General features: G+C 37.4%; 1 protein-coding gene, 1 long non-coding RNA gene and 2 other non-coding genes across 6 annotated transcripts; 1 reads left to right on the top strand and 3 right to left on the bottom strand.

Moving 5' to 3' along the window:
• Positions 1 to 1161: 1161 nt before the first annotated feature.
• On the top strand, positions 1162 to 4365 carry LOC141377545 (uncharacterized). The gene is made up of 2 exons (XR_015507618.1): positions 1162 to 1969; positions 2078 to 4365. It is a non-coding gene; the product is annotated as an uncharacterized LOC141377545 (long non-coding RNA).
• pabir2 (PABIR family member 2) lies at positions 4172 to 21195 on the bottom strand. 3 transcript variants are annotated; one of them, XM_087280379.1, is made up of 10 exons: positions 20291 to 21195; positions 12722 to 12797; positions 12585 to 12638; positions 12260 to 12303; positions 11988 to 12042; positions 9972 to 10073; positions 9798 to 9883; positions 9617 to 9690; positions 9423 to 9519; positions 4172 to 5995 (listed from the first exon to the last, which is right to left on the bottom strand). In XM_087280379.1, exons 1-10 carry the CDS (start codon positions 20413 to 20415, stop codon positions 5860 to 5862), a joined length of 849 nt encoding a protein of 282 aa, XP_087136505.1. In that variant the 5' UTR covers positions 20416 to 21195; the 3' UTR covers positions 4172 to 5859. The 3 variants fall into 3 exon arrangements, with proteins under 3 accessions (XP_087136505.1, XP_087136506.1, NP_001003466.2); XM_087280380.1 differs by having other exon boundaries at positions 9617 to 9681; NM_001003466.2 differs by having other exon boundaries at positions 9617 to 9678; positions 20291 to 21176.
• Positions 10151 to 10306, bottom strand: LOC137487661 (small nucleolar RNA U109). Its single transcript, XR_015508162.1, has one exon. It is a non-coding gene; the product is annotated as a small nucleolar RNA U109 (small nucleolar RNA).
• LOC137487660 (small nucleolar RNA U109) lies at positions 17530 to 17667 on the bottom strand. The gene has a single exon (XR_015508161.1). It is a non-coding gene; the product is annotated as a small nucleolar RNA U109 (small nucleolar RNA).
• Positions 21196 to 24945: the final 3750 nt, after the last annotated feature.

Here is a 24945-nt window from a genome sequence, read left to right as displayed (position 1 = left end):
GTGTCATCATTTACTCATCCTCCATTTCTTCCAGAATCGTTTACGTTTCTTCTGTTGAATACAAAAGAAGATGCAATGAAGAATGTTGGGAAAAACAGCCATTGACCTCCACACAGGTTTTTTTTTTTTCAACTTTTTCCAACATTCTTCAGAATATCTTGTTTAGTGTTTAACAGAAGAAAGAAACTCAGTTTAATTCAGAGCCACTTGAGTGCTGGAAAATGGTAAGAATTTTAATTTTTGGGTGAAATAACACTTAAAAAGTGATGTGTAACACATTGTATGTTTAGAAATGCAGAGTAGCTGATTGATCTCATGGGATAAACCGATCATTTTGTTCAGTATGCTTGAAAACTGACTCATCTTCTAACTTGACTTGAAAAGGGTGGAAACTAGAGGAAACCGCCTTAGCTACTGCAGTAGGCATGGGCCGGGATAAGATTCTGACGGTGTGATAACTTTGGATAGAAATATCACAGTTTCACAGTATTGTGATTTCTGCTCTAAAATATGTTCTTTTTAAATGTCTGGGTAAAAAAAAAAAAACTTTTTTCTCCTGTGAACAATATATTTTATTTTAAGAAACATTTCTAATATTTTGGAACAGTGTATAAAAAAGCGTTATAAAAAAGTCTTACATGTATCGTAGGAATGGTATAACAGAAAATGTTAAACCTTGAAATGGTTATTGTCCCATGCCTAACTGCAGCTAGAAGGCATGGAGCCTTGTAGGATTTTACCTTTGCCTTGTTTCAAAATGATATAAGCTATTTATAACACTTGCATATCAACACTTGAAAAGACTGTAAAGCTAGTTAGTAAAGATAGTTTGGTGACTCCACCTTATAGTAGTGAAAATTTCTCCTAAATTTACTCATCCTCTTCCAAGATGTATGTGACGCTTAATTATATTAATCTTAAAGGAATAATTCACCTAAAAATTAAACTTTACCCACTCTTTACTCACCCTCAAGTGGTTCTTTCTTTTCTGATGTTTGTATTCTGAATGTTTTCATTTCAGTCTGAAGCTTTAAAGGTATAGTTCACCCTAAAGTAAAAATCGCCATCATTTACCAACCCTTTAGAACACACACAAAAAAAACTTATTTTGAAGAAAGTTGTAAACTTGTAACCATTGACTTCTATATAGGAAAAACACACTATAAAAGTCAATGGTTACAGGTTTACAGCTTTCTTCAAAATGTGTGTGTGTGTGTGTGTGTGTTCAACAGAAGAACTTCATAAAGGTATGAACAGGGGCAGACTTAGTGATTTAGGGGAGCTAGAATAGAAACTCAAAATATTCTCTTTTTCTAGATTTTTTTGGGGGTTAGTACGTTTTTCTCAGACATATTTCATGTTAAAATACATTTAAAGTCAATCTTTTAAATTCTTGATCTAAAATAGGAAAATAAGTTCCTATTTTCCTATCCCCCCCCCCCCCCCCCTCCCCTCCTTTTTTTTCTTTCCCCTTTTTTGCCTCTTAAACAGCAGCTTATCACACAAAGGATCACTGTATCAGCTTAAAAGCTATACAAGTAAATACATTTACTGTCCTGTAAATGTATTTTATATTTCGGACATCGTGAGGGTTTCATTTTTGTGTGAACAATACCTTCACAAGAACTTTCCAAAGCCACGCATCCTCTTAAACACATGAACGCGCACAGAGGGTGCAGTCTGTCTGCCAAGCACCGCGACGAAGAGTTCGTGAAACGGTTGTTTCAGGTGCAGTATTTTCCTATTCATCAACGAGGCAAGATTACAGTACAAAGCACATAGTATTACAATGGTACAAACAGTTCTGGTTACTAGTTTATACACATTTTCACTCATGAACGCCAGGTGTTGTTCGTTGAGGAGGAACATGAGGTACCGTCCCGGTTGTTTAAATTGGATTTCGAACTTGGCCCGCAAAGCATCATGGACACGCTGTGACGCTGATGACATTGATCGTGTGCAAAAGCTGGTATGCAAATACATGTTTATTTACAGACAGGACATCCCATACCAAATTATTGGACAAACATTGGCTGCACTTTTAGCATTTTATTATGCTCATTCATTTTCTTTTCAGCTTAGTACCTTTATTAATCTGAGGTCGCCACAGTGAAATGAACCGCCAACTTTTCCAGCATATGTTTTATGCAGCGGATGCCCTTCCAGATGCAACCCATCTCTGGAAAACATCCATACACACTCATTCACACTTTTACACTAGGGACAAATTAGCCAACTCAATTCACCTGTACCGCATGTCTTTGGACTGGGGGAAACCGGAGCACCCAGAGGAAACACACGCGAACGCGGAAAGAACATGCAAACTCCACACAGAAACCCCAACTGATCCAGCCAAGGCTCAAACCAGCAACCTTCTTGCTGTGAAGCGACAGCACAACCTACCTATCTTTGCCACCATGTCAACTCACACTCATACAAAGTACTCATAATTGTAAATATGTAAACTTGGTAATAACTAGGTGTTTAACCTACACTTAGGGCCTACTTACACTATGCTATCCGAACCGTGCGCAGGCACGTTTCCCGGATGGTTTGAGAAGTGTGAGTGCTCTGAATTAGGCTCATGCATGGTTCACTTGGCCCTCCCTGGCCTGGTTGGAAGAGATGTGCCCGAGCATGGTTCACTTGGGCTTTGGCACAGTACGCTTGTGTGTGAGTCCAAAACATCCCTAAGCCCGAAACTGAAAGAGAGACGTGACTTTTAAAAGACATTTAATAATTATTAATCATTCTTATTATAAATAGATCTTATGAACTGTCGAAGTTTATTAAAGACGCAAACCCCTCGCTGCACCTTCAGCAAACCTCCTAATTCCTGCAGCACCAGGACTTTATGATTGTTTATGAGCATCAAAATTGGCTGATCTGTTGAGCGAAATATTTGACTGCATGTCACTGCATCTCAAATGACTTAAACGATATAACTGAAGAAATCTCCACTGTGCTGAGTGAAAGAGCTTACTGATCAGCACATCATCAATGATGTAAGCGTGCCCAGGCCCGAATGTAATATAAATGCAGGACGTCAGAGGAGATGGGAGGGGGGAGAAGCGTGCTTTGGCCCAGTTTAAGACAACCGTACATAGTATGGTAAGATAAGCACATGGACTAAGGGCGTACTCACATTGTGATAGAAATTGCAACTTAAAAGACCTAGAAAAATCTAGAAATTATCGGTTAAATCTGGAACCAACAAAGTCTGGCACTCTTCAAGTTTCTTTAAATAAACACGAGGAAACTGGTCATTGATGTATAACAGACACTCAATGTTTTAAAGAGCACCCATTACAAAATCAACTTTTGTAAGCTGTTTGGACATAACTGTGTGTACGGTGTAGGTATTGTGTGTCCACTGTCATATTGGAGTAATGTAAACCCAACAAGTCCGTTTTAAAAATGTTCTTGACGGGAAATATGCTAAAGGAATCGCAGTGATTGAGACCCACCTCAACGTGACATAAGAGTGCGATTTTTCCCTGCCCACCAAAAAGATTGATACACATGTCCAGAGAACATTTTCTTTGCAAATAAACTGGGATTAAAATATTTGTTGCAACCCTCTCTGATTAATTTTAGAAGTTTAAAACGCTTTTAAAACGGAGCATGTTTGTAATACAGTAAAGAGAGTAAAATTTCTATGTAAATCTTAACTGCTATAATCACCACAGCCGCATGGTGTCCGTAAACATACGTGTACTGCAAATGGCATTTGTGCGAGACTCATCATTTCAGAAAGGCTTGAATAGTCTCCACCACAATTACATCAAATAAACTTACTTGGTATTTTTGATGAATAAGTTGTATTTCAGCTTCATCAGAGTCTGTCTCTATCACTGATTGCGGTTTATTTGACATAACGCAAGATGAGACGCAGACACGCAAATGGGATGGTGGGTGGGGAGAAATAGCTCATTTGGATTTAAAACGCCACAGGCTACAAAAACAGCTACACTGTACTCACACAGCAAAATGGGCAATTTCTGGAGGCTATAATAATTGAGCTAACGGGTATTTTGAGTGGAAACTTTACAGACATGTTCTGGAGACAGCAGAGGCTTATCTTACATCTTGTAAAAGGGCTAAAATAATTAAGTACTCTTTAAGACAATAACCAAACAAATAAATGGTGATATAAAACACAACAACTAAATAACTGGACAAATAATTTATTTCTGACATCAGGAAGTCTCTGATCTGATGGGAAGAGGATTTGTTGAAGGAGTGAAGAGCACAATGACACAGTCTCATGACAGCACTTAAGTCCTCCTCAGCAGAGTTCATGTGCACAGGCTTTAAAAGTACTGTACGAGTCGACAGGACAGAGTAAAATCATTAAATAAGAAATCAGACACGTCCACAGGACAAAGAACAAACAAACAAACAAACAAACCGGCAAAGCAAACTACAGATACACCTCACCCATCACTACAGGATAGAATCTGGATCTACATGACCCACTCGCTGTTGTTGTTGTTTTCTTCTTCTTTTGTTTGCAAAGACATTCAGAAAAGATTTACACGGTCACTTGTAATGTGAACAAAAATCCTCACCCTTTCAATTCATTTCATCCCAAAATAAAGAAAAGGATTTAACAATCACTTTCTTGCACAAGGTGATTTAAGCTGCATCGTATCATGCTTGAGGAAATAAAGCGATTTCTTTTTTTTTTTTTTCATGAAATTTAGAAAACCATTTACAAAAGAAAAACTATTTCCTAAAGTAACTACAGCCCCAAATGAAGAACTTCTACAATAACAGTTGTACATTTCTCTTATATACAAATTTAATGGCACACTGTTTCAGTAGATTACATTTAAAACATCACAATAAACTTCAGCGATGGGAGGGTTCCACCTCTTCACACTTCTGCACAACATGGTAAACTGCTTAATGGGTCGCCTTCTGAAAACAACACCTGTAAAGCACATTCTCCTCCAAATCCTTTACTTCCCGAATAACAGAAATGGGCGATAACTCATCTCAGCTCGGACATTTCGCTCCATTCTCTTAAAGTTGTGTAAAGATACCACATTTGTACACCCATTTCTTTATGTTGAAAAATCAACACCGGCAGTTTAGTTTCTCTGTAGTGTTCAAATCAAGGATTTAGTGGTTACCAACAGCTGCAATATTAAATTCTGTCTGCATTAGTTGTGTATATATATAGACCACAAATGTCATTCCAACAGAGAACCAAGTGCCAAACTCTGGGGACAAAAACACATTTCTTCCATCTGCTTGAAAAATCCTGAAAAATTAAATATGCAAATTCAGAGCAAAGCTCAAATTGATGTTCAGCCCCTTTTTAAAGTGCAGTTGCACCGCTAATAAAATTCCAGAAGAGGCAGCTGTCAGTTTGCCAGTCAGACTCTTTACCGTTTGCCATGAATCTTATGTACATACTTACAAATAAAACAAAAGCCAAAAAATAAGTTAAATTCTCACACACAAAACCGGTTGGCAAGCCAAGACTGTAAATAAAAGTACGTGCCTGTAGTTATTCTCCTTTTTTACAGCGGTTTCCTTTTCAAACAATCGTCAAAAAGTTATTTGCCTTATAGAACCATCAACAACAACAACAAAAAAAAAAACTCTCCTCCATGACGTTGTTGCTTTGATAGAGATATATATCCCATGTTTTACATCTATTCATAGCAGCTGATGCAAAAATCATCCAGAGTCTCTCCATGCCCTTTATAGAGTCCCATACTCAATACTCTCCTGGGCAGCTTTACACGTAACATAACAGGACAACTGAGGAAAAGAACAAATGCCATGTCGGGATAAAAGTAAAATTGAGTGAAATAGGGCCTCTTTCCTCGTGTGATGCCTGTGAGCTCATTTAGGAGAGAGATCCTGAAGGGGTGTGAGGGGAGAGTTACTGGGGGAGGGAGACACTCCTTCCATCTTGGCGGGCGAGTCTGAAGAAGAGCCGACACTACTTAGACTCCCATCCAGAAGATCTGGAGACAGACTGATGGAGGGACACACAGATAGAAAGGGTGTTAAAGACAGGTCTTTATCGCAGCTCCACAGTAAAGAGTGTAGCCACTTTCAGACACAGTAAAGAGTCCACTCTGAGAAGAATACAAGTTGCATGTTGACATACAGAGCTAAAAAAAAGCCCACTAAATACAGCAGAGCTAAATCAAGCAGTGCTTTAAGTTAATGTAAGGATTTTAAAATCAAGCCTGAGCCAGAGATTCCAAAATAGGAGTTATGCAATCACCTGCCCAAGCCAGGATATGGCCTGCCAAATTTTGTAATATAAGATGCAATTGGCACCTATGGTTCACTACTGACAGGTAAAGCAGAGAAGCATGATTTTTTTTATTGTAAACAGGTTATCTGATAAAATCCAAGTACCATCCACAGATTAATGAAAATTTAAGTCTTTAATAACAAAGCATGGAAAACACAAAAATACTAAAAAGCAATAGGCCAAGGACAGACCCCTGCAGAACACCAAATCAGATAACTTTATATCCGTTTCTGGAAATTCATTTTAGGCCAGGTTTTTTTAACTATTAAACCAGAATTCAGGTTTGAATAACATTTGTGTATTTATCCACTCAGTCTTTCTCTGAAACTACTCCTGTAAGGATAACAAAACATTTTAATGTGCCCCTCTAACTGTCATGTACCACCTATTACAGCTGTCAGTGAATGTAAAAATATCTGCAAAATTCAAAAGTATAAGGTACACTTGCTTCATCAAGCTGCTGTTTTGTGTACAGCGGTTAGGTGACTGCCACAAAAGCAGAACGCCAAAATGGAGACGTATGCATTACATGGTCATTCTGCTTTTACTAAAACTTTTTTTTTATTGAAATCGAAACACAGAGAGCCACTTGCGTCTATTTGCTGCTAAAACTATTAAAAACATTCAGAACATCACACAATGTCTGCTAAAGTCGTTTTTGGTGGAGACTAGCAGACATTATCACTGTTTGCATTGGGTCAGTCCTGCTAGTCACCAATGGAAGGTGATACAGACATGTGCTGCGTCCCAATCGCATACTATCCATCCTAAATACTATTTGAAGATAGAATTAGCATGTTCCAAACCATAGTATGTTGAAAAGAATATGCCAGAGGTTCCCAGATGGTTTCCTATTAAAAAAAATTAAGTGTAGAAGCATCCATACTCTAACCGCTGATTTTGCCCACAATACATTGCGCATTGGATGCGAATTCGATTAGAACTACAAATGCGTGTGAAAAGTGTAAATAAACTACAAACATGGACGGGCAAGACCAACCGTCAAGTAGAGAGGCTTCGGTAAAGATGTTTGAATGACTGTTAGTCAATATCTAGCCCACTAGAAAATATTTAATATTGCATTTTCTGTGTTTTATTTCATCTGCAACAACAATACTGAACTTATATAAAGATGCGTCTGAACGTCTGAATGCATAATTATCAAAAGACCTGAGGAGATTTCGCTGCTGAAAGACTCCTGAATGGAAGATTAACCTGCTGCTGCTTCTCCAATAAGGTAGGACATTAAAGGGTCACGAAACACCAAAACACATTTTTTGAGCTGTTGACAGTCGTATATGTGTCCCAAACTGCTAATAACACTATTAGGACACCTATATTTCACTAAAAAGTGTAAATTGGTTGTTTTTGCGTTATTTCAAGCAAATTCGTACTTCCGGTTTGAAACGAATTTTTGAAGCTGCGTCACGGTCATGACATAATAGCGCTGTATTCCAGCGTGCAGACTGGGCGTCTGTGCCAGAGTGAATCTTATTACGTCTTACAGTGTGATGCATTAATGCATAAGTAAGGCTTTGTTCAATCCAATCAGCGCGCTCTATTGTGTAACTTCATTAATATTCATTACTGTCAGAGTGTAGACGGCAGAGACGCCACGTTGTATTGGCAAAACAAGCGTGAAGTGTTGCTTTTATAGTTTGCTCCAGTTAAGTTTTGTTATCATTTTCTCTCTGTGAGAGCGCAGCTGGCGTCACGTGTGGATTAACAGTGTACGCGACGCGCGACAAGAATAACTTGCGTGTCTAAGGAGGATTATTGTTTACCTGAGAGCTGTTCTCATCTGCAAACGCTGAGATCCGGATTCGCTTGTAGTCTCCTCTAAATAAAGACGCAGCTCTAGTTGCTGTGGATTGTCCTGTCTCTACAGATTTGGTAAGTGAGCGACCAGTGCTCTTTGTTTATTCAGTTCGTATTTTATTCGTATCAAACAAACTATTGCACCGAGTGTAAACAAGTTAGCACTAACAGTTACAACCAAACTATAACCTCGTGTTGGATTTTGTGACCGGAATAACACACATCTAAGTTTCCGGGAAATGCTGAGTTTTTTTTTCTCTCATTCGCTGTGCGGTATCAAACATTGCATGAAAAATACACACTTAGAGCAGTTCCTCGAATCAAATATCACGTTTGTCGGGAGGGACATGAATGAATTCCCTGAATGAAAGAGCCAAACTGCAGTTAAAGTCCACCATTTAATAATTTGGCAAATAATTCGACTACAGATGTCCATGTAAACACAGTCACATTGTCCGCTGTGGGTGTGTGTTTTGACTCTGAAATTCAGCGCGCCCAAATAGACACTCCCACACCAAGCCTCATTTTTTCCTCCGACACTCCCCCCTAAACAGAGCTGGACACGCCCACTTTTCTGACTTTTTCCAAAGTAGAGGTGTGAAAACACCCTGTTGAAACAAGGGGGTTTCATGGCCCTTTAAACATGACAGAAATGTGGATGGTGTGGATGATGGACAGGGGGCATAACCAAGCAACACAACAAACTCTTCTGCTGCACATTCAAAAGTATAAACTTTTCTTTTACAAAAAAATAAATAAATATATAAATTAAAAAATTTTAGGGCGTAGTGCAGGGGTCACCAATCTTGTTCCTGGAGGTCCGATGCCATGCAGGGTTTAGCTCCAACTTGCCTCAACACATCTGCCTGGTTGTTTCAGGTATACCTAGTAAGACCTTGATTAGCTTGTTCAGGTGTGTTTGATTAAGGTTGGAGCTAAAATCTGCAGGACACCGGCCCTCCAAAAACAAGTTTGGTGATCCCTGGCGTAGTATAAGTATTCGAATTGGGACGCAGCATTATACACACGAATGAAGGTTATAAAAATTAAAACTTGTACAGTTGGCGGTTCACTTCTGTTATATGATTGCATTCATATCAAAAGTGAACCGTACCAGATTTCACACAACCTGTACTCTAGACCTCCTCATTCAGGCGGCACGGGTGCTCATCTGAGTTCAGAACACCACGTTCACACTAGCTTAACGTACCATACTCTGACATCAAACGAACCAGAGTGTGGACCAAAAATGCTAGTGTGAAAGCACCCTTAAACTAGCTTAACACAAGGCACTTCACAGCATCAAAGAGCAATAGCTCACCATGTGTTGAGTTCAGGAGAGTGGGACACCTCTGTGGACAGCATGTTGGTGGTTCCCTGAAAGAGTCTCTTGGGCTGGCTTTCTGTCTCCATTTCACCTGAGCATACACAGAAACATGTATCGGCATCTCACAGGTGTAAACACATTACAAAAAGCCACTACATTATTAAAAAGTGTCAAGTGTGCCATCTTACCCTTGCGTTTTAAAGTGCCCAGAATGCCAGGCCTGATGCAGTTGATCGGGCTCTGACTCCTCCTGCTGGGCAAACTTATGATGAGAATGATATCAGCTACTCCGCCTTATAAAGATTTTGGCTTATATCTATATATAACAGGACACAATCCTGCTGTGGCAGGAAACTGGACAGAACTCACCTGAAGCGGCGTGTTGGGCTGGGAACAGGACTAGGTGTCAGACCGTTACTGCTTACCAAAATTTGAAGAGATGGAGAGAAGCACTGCTACTCATACAAAGGAGAGAAATAAATAAAAAGCACAAAAGCTTGCATAACAATAATAAAACATTTATTAAGGAAAAGAAAGCGATACCTTCTTTCCAATCCCTCTAGTGGGTGAAGGAGCAGGAGACACAGGCACAAAATCAATCCGCTTCGGAGATGACGATGAAGACTTCTCAAGATCATTATCACTCTACAGACCAAAGCAAAATACCACAAGTCAGAACTTGATAACAGTTTGTCTAATAATTAACCAACTGCCGGCTAATACGGTGTTGGAGTATTATACTACCAATCCAGTCTGTTCTTGAGAGACTGGTGGCCCTGATAACTCCATGAGCTTTTCTCTAGCATGCTTAATTTTGTCTTCCACAATCTCATTGACAAGGGAAAGAGGAAGTGTGGCAACATTGCTACCGCATGCATCATTTTTTTTAAGCATGTGAAAAAAAAACACGTCACATACAAACCTATAAAAATATTTTGACCAGAGAAAAAAATGGTTGTGCCCAACTGAGCCTGATTTTTCAAGGTTTTTTTCCCTTCACTTCGTCAATTGATGAAGTTTGTTCCTCGCCGCCCACTACCTTGTTTAGTTTGGGACTTGAGGAGCTGTGCATCGATGGATTTGCTCTTTAGTGTTTGGACTTTTAGCAGTGAAAATTAAACCACACTCAATCGAACTAAATTGAACTAACTCTGGAAATGAAACTGCATCATTCCAATGTTCAATTTACTAGAACTTCTATGTTATGCTGCTTTGACACAATTTACATTGTAAAAGCGCTACAGACAAAGATGAATTAAATATTTATGTAAATGTAGATTTAACTACATTCATGTAGTTACTACTACAACTTGTGTATAGTTTACATCGATTTGTTTGAATGGATATCAGTTTTCACCCAATACATCCTAACATGCTCCCCTCTGGGTTCCTGTAGTTTCCCCACATTGCCATTCAAACATACAAACAAAGTGGCAGCGAGCCGGGGAGAAATGTTGCACTTTTAGAAATTAAATAACAAATGCACAAACACACCCACCAAATAATATGGCATAATTCAGGGCTCTCGGTCCCACATTCACTGTCAAACACGCATTTGAACCTGTGCCACACCTTGCATTTCTCATGGCAAGAAGTAATGGGTTGAACAACTATTGCAGAAGATGCGCATATGAAAAGAACTGTTACAGATCTGATGTTGGAATCCAACATTGACATTTCCCGAAAAATGACATGAACCAGCTGCAAAGACATTCATTACTGTAAATATTAACACTTAACAAAACTTGCTCAGTGCATTAGAATAATCTACCAGATGTAGCAACCCGACATAAATAAAAGCTATAAAATGCAACCAACTAGCCTAATGCAAGTAATTTATATAAAATGACACACTAGAAAATTATGCATAATCATTGAAAAAAAACTAATAAAACAAATTATTGAAAAGGTCCCCTTTTTAATAATAACTGCAAGTTTACTTTGACTGTAGTTTACTTTCACTTTAATAAAATGCTTGAATTTATTTTATGATTATAAAAGTCTTGTATGCAATTATAAAGGGTTGTTCAATTTGATCTTTAAATGACAGCTTTTTTTCTTATAATTTTCTATAATATAAAAATTGATAATACTGAAAATTTAAATATCATAATTAAAATTATGATAAGGTTAAATAGGTTAATATCCTACAACTCCAAGCAATTTTTTTTGTGGGGGAAAATGATTTATATCATATATAAAGTTTGTGTGTGGAAAATGTATAAAGTAAAAATTGGGATTAAAAAAAAGAAAAAAGGCCAAAAATCACCCAGCCCTACATTCTCTACTTTGGGGAAATATTTTATAAAGCAAAAACCAAAGCAAATCAGCATGTGACAATAAAGACGCAAGTACTGATGGTAAAACTTCAGCTTTGAGTCATATGAACAGATTAGATTTTAAAGATATTAACAATAAAAATAAAAATAATAATGTTACCTGGCTTTTTAAATTGTTTTAGAGCATTTCTGATTAAATAAAGTGCAACAATAATGAACATGACACTGTATAAAAAAAAAAAAAAAAAAAAAAAAAAAAAAAAAAAAAACAAATGTGTACCAAACTCAGGCTCTCCTCCCAAGACTGACTCATCTGCATGGCTGCCTGCACCTCTCTGCAAAAAAAATTCAACATGAGGAAATTTTTTTTTTTTAAATACAAACATTACTAAATAAGCAGAGCAGTCTAATAAAAGTGCTTATTTGATTGTGCACAGAGCATGTCCAGCTGTCAGTGAAGCTTTTGAACACTACAAACACACAAAACCTGCTGTCAACAACTGATAAATGAGAAAGCAATGCCCTGGGGCTTCAGCAGATGCGAGCTCTTACCGTTCATGAGCAGTTTCACGGTTCATCACATCAACACCTTCTTCCTACAAGCGAGCAAGCATAGAAGAAACCTTAACATGAGGGGAAACATCACCAGCACAAAAATGACTTTCTGTATACATCTATAATCTCATGTTGGAGTGCGGTACTACCAACCAGTCTAAATTTGGAAAACTGGTGGTTAACGAAAACTCCAAAAGCAATTTCAGCATGTATTTTTAACACATGCTCTCATGTGCTCGTACACAAGAGCAGCGAGTTAGACATGCTATAAAGATTACATCCTCAAGTCAAATTTCATGGTATGCTGATGCAAACTCTGCACCTGTTTGATCCTCTGTAGTCTTGTGCTAGGAACACGAACTGGCGAAGATGGAACCTAAAATCATAAAACATCCAATAAGCAAATTGCATTATCCAATACACAGTTATACATTTTTCTGCCGCTTGCTTGCAACATACCACATTGGGTCGAACAACAGTAGTGCTGTTTCTTCTGCTGCGGAGGACTTCTCTCTGGAACACCTGAGAAGCATCACTGGAGAAAGAAAATATTTTCAACATTGGTGTGTTTTAAACGCCATTCATTCAAAATTTAAATATATAAAAAGAAAGATGCCCATAAAGTAGTGGGAGAGGGTTTTAAAGGGATTGTTGACCCAAAAATGTAAATTTTACTCTCGCTCAAGTGGATTTAAACCTTTATAATAGGGCTGCATGATATTGAAAAAACTTAGCATTGCAATATTTCTTTATTTTGTGATATATACTGAAAAACTAACACAATTTCACCAAATGACTTAATATCTCTATTTGGAAAGAATGGAGTACATCTCCATTAAATCAAATAATCTCTAAAATTTTTGGGGTCCCCCGACTCATTTTCATTGTGATCTGTGCTATTTGCAGCGCATTTCTGTATTTGACTAAACACGTGCATGAAAATACAACACATGCACAGATTGATGAATTATTGTTTACTATTTGAACCAATAAACAATCTATAACTTTTTGGGGTCCCTCGACACATTTTTGTTGTGATCTGTGCTATTCGCAGTGCATTTATGTATCTGTATGCGTTGCAAGTGCTTTCATGCATAACTATCTATAAATACAATCAGGAAAAAATTAAAACTGAATTAAAGCGTTTTATCGTCTAACAGTATACAAGTACAGTAACTGTATAATAAAAATAAAAATAATTCAATAAAATTAATCGGTTTTATATCCATCTATCTATCCATCTATCTATCTAAAAAAAGGTTAAATCATGACAACCACAGGTATCAAAAACAAAATACACGCAAATGATAAATAATGATACAAACTCAATACTTCATATCCTGTGATGTGACTATTGCGAATGATCACATTGCGATATTGATGCTGAAACGATATACATTGCGCAGCCATACTTTGAGTTTCTTTCTTCTGTTAAACACAAAATATTACATTTTGAAGAAAGCCAAAAACCTGTGACCACTGACTTCCATAGTAAAAAAAAAACACTATGAAAGTCTATGATTACAGGTTTTCTTTTGTCTTCAAGTATCCTCGGTGTTCAACTGAACAAAGAAACTCAGTTTGAGATGAGAAAAGGATGAGTACATGACAACTTTAAATTGAGCGAACTGACAATTTTAATTGAGTGATCCCGTAATCGAGTGATCCCGTAAACTATGAGAATGTTTATACATTTTGGTCATTTGTTTCCATCACATCTATTTCAGGAATTGAAACTTGGCTTAAAGAAAGAGGTTACAAAGTTTTAAACTAGTACCATTATGGTCTCTGTGTTAATTTGAAAAACATGATTTTATGAAAACTGTGAAGTCAACCACATTCATGTGTTCGGTTTATAGGCATGTGTGAGTATTTGAAAACCATCAGAACAATGGTGGACTATAGGCCTGTATATGCACAGGTGCTTAGTTTCTCTTTACAAATCAGTACTATTTACTGATCAGTACTATTTACTACAAGTCTTACATAAAGTATTGAAGCACATTTTATGAATGCAAATACAATCATTGTATAAAGGTCAATTAAAAGACCATGTTCATCATGAATGATAACCATTACATAACTAAATTATTAGCATAAACATCAATGCACATTTACGTCCTGCTTTTAAATGCATGTTGCCGTTTTGTTATCTGTAACTTTAAGAGCTAAAGCTCTTTAAAACCTAGTGCATTCAGATTGGCTGTACTTTTTAATTTAATTCATCATTTTAAAGATTTGTTTATCAAACAAACAGCATCAATCGTCTGTGAATAGGGCTGTGCGATGTTTTTTTTGTGCGATATTTTTGTAGTTTAAATTCAGCTCAACATTCTGTATTTTAGCTTCTTACTGTGTGTAAAAAAAGAACTAAAAAGATATTACTTCAACTTTTTTTCAAAATTTCTTTATAATTATTCAGAAATTAAACACAAAAATTTTTCCTAAAGCAAACAGTAGTGAGTTATGGCAAGTTATCTCGTGGTGTCTTTGAGATGTTTCTGCATATGGTGTAACAGCTGCAAAACAAAATTGTACTTTGCTGTTGCTAGCTACTAGATATAGTGTCACTGGCAACACTTTTGGTGGACTTTAGCAAGACACTTTATATAGCCGCATGTAGTGCTTTTTTAGGTGCTGTTTGTTGCATTTTCTAGTGCTGTGACAACAATTCTGCGACAGCTCTTACTAATGACCTGTTGTTGTTCAGTGTCTGCGACTTTACAAAACCAAAATATTCCATTTTTTTTTTTCTCTGATAGGAGTTCATCTATTAATAGCAGCAGACACCATCATCCCACTTGTCCACGCTTTCCTGTTTGTTTTATTGTGGGCTTTCCACATAGTTTGGCTGCGCAATTCTGATTGAACAGACCGAAAGTGGGCTCACTCAATTGCCTAGTAAGACCCACACAGATGGCAGCCACACATTTGCTCTAGGTGGAGGAAATTATATAATACATTTCATATCGCAGCTACTTGGGATTAGCTAAATCACGTTTCAAATCGTGCTTGAGATTCAATTTCGATTAATTGCACAGCCCTATCTGTGACTATGTTATTATCATCATAGTTGTGTTGTGGTTTCCACAATTTTAGAAGACCTGGAGCAGTAATTTGCATTTACGTTTCTATGATGGGGTTTCTCAATTCATGAGTAAAATAAGTTCTGTGGTAAGACTAAAATTGCTTGACATTGGAAAGTACACCCAAGCTTAAGACTCAAATTTGTATGTCTGTAGTATATGCTGTACAACAAAACACCCATGTATGGGTAAAGTCGTATACAGTACCACAGGCCATACAGTATTTATGAATGGAATATCCCTATTATAAAATGTAATGTATTTTTATTTAGTGCCATGTCAGCAACCAAGGCTATCTTCATGGCAGGAATCTTTCAACAATAAATATACAATTTAAAAATCAACAAACAAAATAAAAACATAAATTAAATAAGATTTTTTGTGTTAATACATGATAAAAATTCTAAAATCTTTTCTGGTTCCACTTTGTCAAAAATGTCCTTAAAAGAGTTCATTTCATAAAAAGTCCTTCTGGAATCAGTAAAAGCAGGACAGTCCAGTAAAATATGTTTTACAGTGATAGGAGTTTTGCAGCACAAACACTGAGTGGGGTTTTCACCTTGGAGCAAAAATCCATGTGTAATTCTCGTATGTCCAATACGGCATCTGGTAAAAACTATTTGATCAAATCGATTCTTAAAATGTCTTAAAATTCTGTGTGAAACTTCAGGTTGGATTTCATGTAGTTTATTGTTTTCTAATGCATCCCATTCCTTTTGCCACTTGTTTAAAATGTAAGCGTTGATAAAAGGTTTCATCTCTGACGGAGGAATTTGGCATTTGTTCATTACTTGCTTCAAAGCATCTTTAGCAGCTGCATCAGCTCGCTCATTGCCTAAAAGCCCGACATGTCCAGGAACCCAGCAAAAAATTATGTGATAAAACTGATTTTGTAGTTGGTGAACTTTAGTTAAAATATTGTCAATCAAAGGATGATCATTTGTTGAAGATTCCATAACTTGGAGGCATGATTTAGAGTCTGTGAAAATGATGGATTTCTTTTGTTGTGCATTTTCTATGTACTCCAATGCTAAAAGTAAAGCGCGGGCTTCAGCTGTGAATATGGAGCATTCTTTAGGTAGACTGATTCCATGACTTTGTTCCCCTGTCACCATTGCTGCTGCTACATTACTTTCAATCTTTGAACCATCTGTGAAGATTGGTATGTGCTGAGAGTATTGAGTTCTGATATCCAGGTATTGTTGTTTGTACATATTGGGATGAGTAACTCCTTTCTTCTGGTGTCCTAGCTCCATATTGATTATAGGCATCTTTAAATTCCAGGGAGGCAATGAGTTGAAGTGTATTTGTTTTAAAATGTCCAGGTTTAAATTTAGATTTTGTAAGTGTGAATTGATACGTAAACCAAATGGTCTGATGGTTTTTGGCTTACTTTCGTATAATTGTACAAACTGAGGTTCGAAAACTGCAGTATAAGCTGGGTTATTCTTATTTGCCTTTAGTTTGATAGCATATTGTAATGAAAGTTTCAGCCGTCTATTTTGAAGTGAGGGTTCGTTAGCTTCAATGTACAGACTCTGAACGGGTGATGTTCTGAATGCTCCTAAAGCAAGCCGTAATCCTTGATGGTGGACTGTATTGAGGATTTGTTTATAAGATTTCCTGGCAGAGTCATAAATTATGCTTCCATAATCCAAACGAGATCGAATGAGTACTCTGTACAATCGTAAAAGTACAGTTAAGTCAGCACCCCAATTTGTTTTTGCCAACACTTTGATTATGTTCATAGCTTTGAGGCACTTGTTTTTCAAAAATTTTAAATGAGGGATAAAAGTCATTTTGTTATCAAAAAGGAGACCTAAAAACTTGATTTCTTTAACAACTTTGATCATATTTCCATTGATAAAAAGTTCTGGATCATGATGAAGTGATCGCTGGATACAAAAATGTGTCCCTATTATAAAAACACAGGAAAATGCAGAGGTAAACAGTGGTCAGTCAGTCTTTGACATTACAGCGGCAGCACATGCATGGTCATCAATCTTGGTGTCATCCAGCCTTTAATGATTGTCTAAATGCTGTTTTCATCACTAAGGAGAACCCAATATCCGGTTACAACATTACTGTGAAACTCCTATTAATGCTTAATTTTGAAACCATGCATTTAGAGACAGGCTGAGTTCTCATTTCACTGCAACAATATTACCACCACTGCTATACGAATGTGTGAGTTATATACTACCAACACAGTCTGTTCTTGACAGACTGGTGGCCCTGATGACTCAAAACATGTTAATCTAGCATGGCTGCATGACTTTACTCCCTACCAGTGAGAGAGCATCTACAACAGTCATGCATAACTCAACACTTAGTAAGCTGTCTAAAAGTGCTGTACTTTTAGGGATTAAAGCATGTACAGTAGGAACTTACCTTCACGCTTGGAAACACACCCGTGATGCATCCCTAATTACGAACCCATTTTAGGATGTAAAGTTCCAAAAACCCTACTTGTTTAAGATTTATGCAAAGCTGGTTTTATTTTCGTACATTCAGGTTCTCCTTAAAGGGCACCTATTTTACCAATTTTCAAGATTTAAGATAAGTCTTGTGTCTCGAGATTCTGTCTGGGTTTAGTTAAAAATACCCATCAGATTATTTATTATACCTTTGTGTATATTGAATATTTAAGCAGTTTTGACTTTGTAGAGGTTTGTTGTCTGTGTTTCTAATGGAAATGAGCTGGTTCTTCCCGCCCACCATACCCACATGCGTGTCAGAGCCAAAGAGATTGCTGACTATTGCTATGATGGGTGTAGCTTCTCCTGCTGCATCTCACGCATAAGCAGCACAGTGACAGACAAGAATGAAGCTGATCTCCCTTAAGTTACTACAGTAAGAATTTCCCCAAAGGTTATTTGATGTATTTGTGGTGGAGTTAATTTAAGCCTTTCTGCAACAATTAGTCACACACAATTAGCCCTTTCACACAGTGATACCGGTAAATATCTGGAAAACTTCTGGAACGACTTTACCGGTATATTCAAAAAAGCGCTGTTCACACAGGCGAGGACGTTACGGAAATTTTCCGGAAAAGAGCATTCACACATCCATTCCAAAATACCGGTAAATTCTGACATCATTCACCACAAATTAGCTTTAAACGGCTGCGCTTGTATTTGTAAACATTTGACTAAATTACAAACTCTGTGGATGATCAATATTGTGAACAACTTTCACAGGATCACTTTCGCATGTCGAGATGTTCATAATATGTGTGTGTGCAGGCGCTCACAGGCTGTTTCACAGGCACACGCAAAGCTTGAAGGTAAACAAACAGCGGCTTATCATAAGCATTTAATCGATGATTATTTACACAGTTGGCATTAAGAAGAACATATAAACGTGATATGACTAACTTCTAGCAGCTAAATGTGTCTGGAAAAATATTCAAAGGCTTTTATTCTCACAAACCGCGCGGACGTAAATGCGTCTGACTGTTGTGATTGGCTAAAGCAGACGTCTCACGTCAGCACGTTTTAGACGTGCACGCGCTTATTACGGCAATCTTCCTTCTGCATTCACACAGCGCAGCATTCCGGCAAATTGCCGGTAATGTTACAACTGCTCTTTCCGGAAAATAGCCAGAACAAATTTACCGGTATTTTCAAAAAGGACCTGTTCACACATACAACCTTTCCAAAATTGCCGGCAATTTTCCGGAAAGGTCTGTATGTGTGAAAGGGGCTAACGTCATGCGCGCATGTGTTTAGCTTTGCACTATTTTTGCACAGCAAGCGTGACTGGATACACATTAACATCCACTGCTGTATGGACATCCGTTATGTTAAATGTACAAAATAAACCTGATTAAAATCCGCGAACTGGGATTTGAGCCTCTTTTTAATAATTGTACGGACATGCAGCTGTGGTGAAGAATTACGAAGTGATTTTGCTGTCTTTATTTCAAACATGCACCGTTTTAGAAACTCTTTAACCTTGTAAAACTCATTCTTGAGGTGCAGATATTTACAGAGCTAAAGGTCATTTAAACCCAGTTTCTTTGCACACATCCCGTCTTGTGGATATGATTATACGCATCACTATGGAGACATGTTAATATGTGGCTGTCAATCAATTCAGTGGGTGGGCTAACCAAACTCTTAAGTCATGTTGCGGCGCCACAAAATGGGAGGGATTTGGATCCTCTTTTCAACGTCAGAAACTTTAAAAAAAAAAAAAAGAGACTTGTTGTGTTCCTATCACTCCAGTATGACTGTGGACACTACAGTTCTGCCCAAACAGCTTACAAAAGATGATTTTCATCATAGGTGTCCTTTAATATATATATTTTCATAAAAATATTCTCTGCAAATTTAAAATGGTAAAATTATATTAGCAGCCAATGATTATTAAAGTACAAAATAGTTCAGTCAAAAATCATCACTGCTAATGTTGTTTTCATGTCATACTTGCACGTGGTTTCAGACAGAATATTCAAATGTGCTCCCTATATTGTTTACCATGGAAATCACAAGTTGTCACAGAAGGAACGTGCGAAAAATAAAACCAACTTTACCTCAATTCTTACAAAACCCGGTTTATCCAAACTAACAAGCCAATTACAAACTTAAACTGAATTTATTTATTTATTTATTTTACATTTTTTGGCTTGACAGTCATCATTTACTCAGACCTAACCGGTTAATAAGTTTCTTTCTGATATTCTGAATAAGGAAACCACTGACTTCCATACTATCTGTTTTTGCAATAAAATGGAGGTAAAGTTGGTTTTATATTCGCACATTGGTTGATTTACAGCTTGTGAAACGGTCCCTGGTCTGAAACTGAATGCAAGAATGACTTCAAAACAACATTAACACAATTTATTTGACCGTGTCCAGATGACCACAAGTTCACAGCATAACAACAAAAGTTAAAGAATAACAGAGTTAAATAAAACACAAATGCAATCAATCGTCACCTGAGGCCGTTGATCATGGGCTCGCTGTTTGACCGCCTCAGCTGCCCATCGCTCTGAACAAGTGCGGTCGGAATGTCCAGGTCCAGCTCCATCTTCTCTTGTGACATTATTCCTTGATTGTTCATCTTATTGTCTTTGTATGTATGCCGCAATAAAAGCACGAAGGTTAGAAAGCTACATCGTTGAAAGGCACACAGCAGATCGACGTCTCAGTTTTCTATGTGCATTCTGTAGCCTGCACAGAAAGACTTGGGCTTCTGTTGTTGATGATCTTAAGTCAATGCAGGTCTCGATCAATGCTTGAGGAAATGATCCGCTGGTTTCTGCGAACCATCATTCTGATACCTTTCTACAAAACTCTGCACTTGTGGTCCAAACTTGTAGATCCAGCGGCTGGTTAGCTGCGAGCTAATGTGTGAAAGGGGTTTGGCCCGTGCACACTATTCCTGTGCTGTTAGCTTAGCTCGATGGCGAACAAACACCACAAACTGAGCAGCTCGGCTCACATAATTTCAGTTTAAGAAGTACGTGTGCAAAGGGTGCGTGAAAAGGCAGGAAAGCATGAAGATTCTGCCGTTAAACCTTGAGCGAAATGACAACAAGAGCTGAAAGCACAACAATGTTCAGCTGGCCATCATCACCATGAAGCTAACTAGCTTGCTGTTCTTGGCTGGGTATACACATATAAATCAATAGACAAGCGCGCAGCTCCTCTCCGACATCTTCTGTTGGCCAGTTTGGTGTGTCGGTGACAAGTTGTATGACTTTGTTACTTAGTTGCGTTAATCATAGGTTAGCATATTGTTTATCTATTTTCTGGACGCCGCAGCGGACCCACAGCTCAGCCGAGAGTCCCGCCCATTCAGTTCCTACCCGATTGACTGACAGCATCGCGAACCAATGGGAAGGTTGAGGGCCGCCGACCTGCCTTTTTGAATGGGAACCGTCCGGCGAAGTAGCCAATCAAATCACATTTCCTGGAGATGTTTCCTCGGTACGTCTTTGTGCCCCCGTGCACGCGGATTAACGCATGCGCATTGTATTGTTGCTTTTAAACCAGTAAATTGGCTTAAACCAGGGGTGCCCAAACTTTTTCTTATAAAGGGCCAAAAACCAAACCTGATTGAGGCTTGTGGGTCGAAGGTAAATATAGTTTATATGGGTAATTTCCTAATTCATTTTAACATAACTAGAAAACATTGCTTTATATTTAAGAATACCGTATTTATTTACATTTTATAATGAACTTATTACAGTAACAAAACAATCTGATTGATAACAGAATGACACTAGTTGTTGCCCTGATTTGCTCGCCAATGTCTTCTGCATAGTCCTCTATCCGTCGAGTGACAGTATACATTTTTTAACAGTCATTTTCATTTACAGCATTTAATTGAAACATTTAATTTCAGTTTATTTTTTGTAGCTCAGCAATAAAACACAAAAAAGTTAACGTCAAATTAGAAATGCTGATCTCTGGGTTAAGGGAATTCACCCCAACCCTCTCCATCAGTCTCACTCTCCTCTCAGATGGAATTGTGTGCCAAATAAAAGGTTACAGCGAGCCAACATTGGCCCGCGGGCCCTACTTTGGGCATCTTAAATTATGGTTTAAACCATAATAAAATGGATGAATCTGTAAGATTTGTGTTGTACTTACAGATATTTTATCAGCTAACATTTTAGATTTTTGAGATTCTATTGTAAACGTTTTCTTTCTTGTATAAAATACAGTTCATTGAACAGTTTAAATGTGTGCATGAAATAATTATTTGCAGTAGACATGATTACTTTACCTCTGGTTATATTGGATGCAGTATGTACGATTGTTTACCAGTGTGTCCTCAAACATTGACCTTGATCCTATCTACAACCTAACACCAAAATAACTGAACAAAGCATCTTTCATCTTATGAAAACATGGGGAAAATTATATATATTGTGGAAACAAATGATCTAATCCGCCCCTATGAATTACTAATACATTAGAATGTTTTACTAAATTGTTTCAAGTAAGCCGAGGCACAAACCATTTAATATTTATGTTCACTTAACCCAAATCGAGATCAGGCAGGCTCAGGGGGTATTCGAGTAGTTCAAAAGACCTAACCCCTGACCTACACTGACAAAAGGTCCAGAAATTGCCATTGGTCCAGAATTTTTGGCACCATTTTCTCATTTGTCCTGTTTTGACCCATGGAAGGTTTTAAGACCATGCAGAATGTGACGTAAGTGAAGTCAACTTTCAATATTTACCTACTGTTGTTAAATAGAAAAACATTTTACAAGTAGCCTTAATTTAATTCCAAATCTTGGAAATTATTTATGAAAGAAAAAATGGACCAATGAAAAGGCGCAAAGCACCAAAAGTGGCCCATATTAAAGTTAGTTTTAATAGTAATTTGGCTGTTGTTGTTATTGTCCATGAATTTTCCCATTTTGCAAGAGAGGCTAGAAAACAATTGTAAAGTTTTACGTTGATATCATCATGTTTTGATTGATATTTATTCAAATGGCCAAATTCTGCTTGAGGTAAGCTGAATGTGCTGGCCAGATTGTTATTTGTTCAATAAATGACAACTAGGCATGGAACCATAACGGGTTTCAAGGTTTACCGCGGTTTAGAAAAGTCAAGGTTTTAATGCCGCTAAAATGTTCAGTTATACCATTCAAAAGGCATATGTACGTTTTTTTTTAAAGGTTTTTTTTAAGTGTTGTAAAGAAATCTGTGTTTTTGAAACTAATGAAGACAGCAGAAGTCAATAATTTAATCTACCTATTCAGCCTGACACGTTTAATGTTACAAAATATTATAAATGTTCCCTGAAAAAAAAATGTGTTTAGAGGGGGAAAATTTTTAATTATTTTTTTCCCAGACATTTAAGAAAAAAAAAATATTTTAGAGCATTGTTAACATTATTGTGATTATCATACCATCAGGTTATTATACCATCAGAAACCTATACCAGCCCATGCCTAATGACAACAGGCTACATTTTTTTATAACTGTATAATATGTAATAACTTTGTATTTTAAAAATAAGTTGTTGCTGTTTTTTTTTTATTTTCTTTAGTCTTTAGGAAATATTTTCGGCACATCAAAAATCGACCATTCGACAAGCTAATCCAGCTAAAAATAGTGCTTAAAATGTCACTAAATGGAGTATTCATTTATTCATTCATTTTATTTTCAGTTTAGTCCTTTTATTAATCAGGTTTTTCCACAGCGGAATGAATCGCCAACTTATCCAGCATATGTTCTACGCAGAAGATGCCCTTCTAGCTGCAACCCAATATTGGGAAACACCCATACACTCTCATTCACACTCATACACTACGGTCAATTTAGCTTACCCAATTTACATGTAGTGTATGTCTTTGGACTGGCGAAAACCGGAGCACCCCGACTCCCGGAGGAAACCCATTTCAACATGGGGAGAACATGCAAAGTCCACGGAGAAATGCCAACTGACCCAGCCGAGGGTCGAACCAGCGATCTTCTTGCTGTGAGGTGACACCCCTACCCACTCCGCCACTGTGCTGCCCTATGTGGAGTATTAAAACCTCATAATTAAATAGAAAATAACAACTGCAAAAAAGTCCACTTTCTGAGAAAAATAACCCATCCCTTTCACCAGGCTGAATACGGGCCTGTCAGGGGTGTCAAACTCACTTCCTGGAGGGCTGCAGTCCTGCATAGTTCAGCTGCAACCCTGCTCCAACACACTTACTTGTAGGTTTCAAACAAGCCTGAAGGACTCAATTAGTTTGATCAGGCGTGTTTAATTATGGTTGGAACTAAACTGTGCAAAGCTGCGTCCCTCCAGAAACTGAGTTTGACACCTTTGGATGAGATCGTTGACAGGATTTGCTAAAACTACAACTTTAAATAAAACGAGCTATAAAATGGTAAGGTGTGGTAAAAAAAAAAAAAAAAAAGATAATGTTATGTGCAGGACTCCATATCTCATTTTAAACTATATTTACATATGACATCCTCAAGATAAGACTTGTGCTGAATTCATACAAGAAAATAAACCTTTAGTGATCTTAATCTTACCCTCAAACAAGAAAATTATAACATTGGTTGTGTCAAGAAAAAAGAAAAATTGTGACAAAAATGAAAGACACAGGCCGTTGAGTTGTAGTTAAAACCTATTTTCCAGCTTCCGTCAAAACCTACACATACACTGTGTACTGACACTCTCTCCACCCTAAACCCAATTTTGCATAAAATAGCTTTACACAGAACACACCAGCAGTGAGCAACAGCAGTCACATGCTTCATACAGCTCACTGCAAGGCCTCTGTCTGGCAGCAGACAATGTTTCTTTTCTCTTCTTCTAATGAGAGACACAAGATTTTGAGCCAGGCGACTGCAAGGTCATTACGCAGGTCAGGTGATGGCAACTTCCACTGATATTTGTAGATAAAAAAAATCAACAATATTATAGTCATTTCAACAATTCAATAACCAGGAAAATCATTGATTGTGTAAAGATTTAGTTCAGAGATTTAAAAGAAACAGGGAGGAGGCAACAGTTGTTAATATACTTATTTTAAAAATATGCTTTATACAATATACTTTAAATCTAAGATGAACATCCTTACATTTTATAAATAGGATAATAATAATCATCAGCAGGTTTTCAAGT

Source organism: Danio rerio, chromosome 14 (genome assembly GCF_052040795.2).
Source record: "Danio rerio strain M-AB ecotype USA chromosome 14, GRCz13ab, whole genome shotgun sequence".
Classification (NCBI taxonomy): Eukaryota; Metazoa; Chordata; class Actinopteri; order Cypriniformes; family Danionidae; genus Danio; species Danio rerio.
This window is presented reverse-complemented; position numbering and strand designations above follow the sequence as displayed.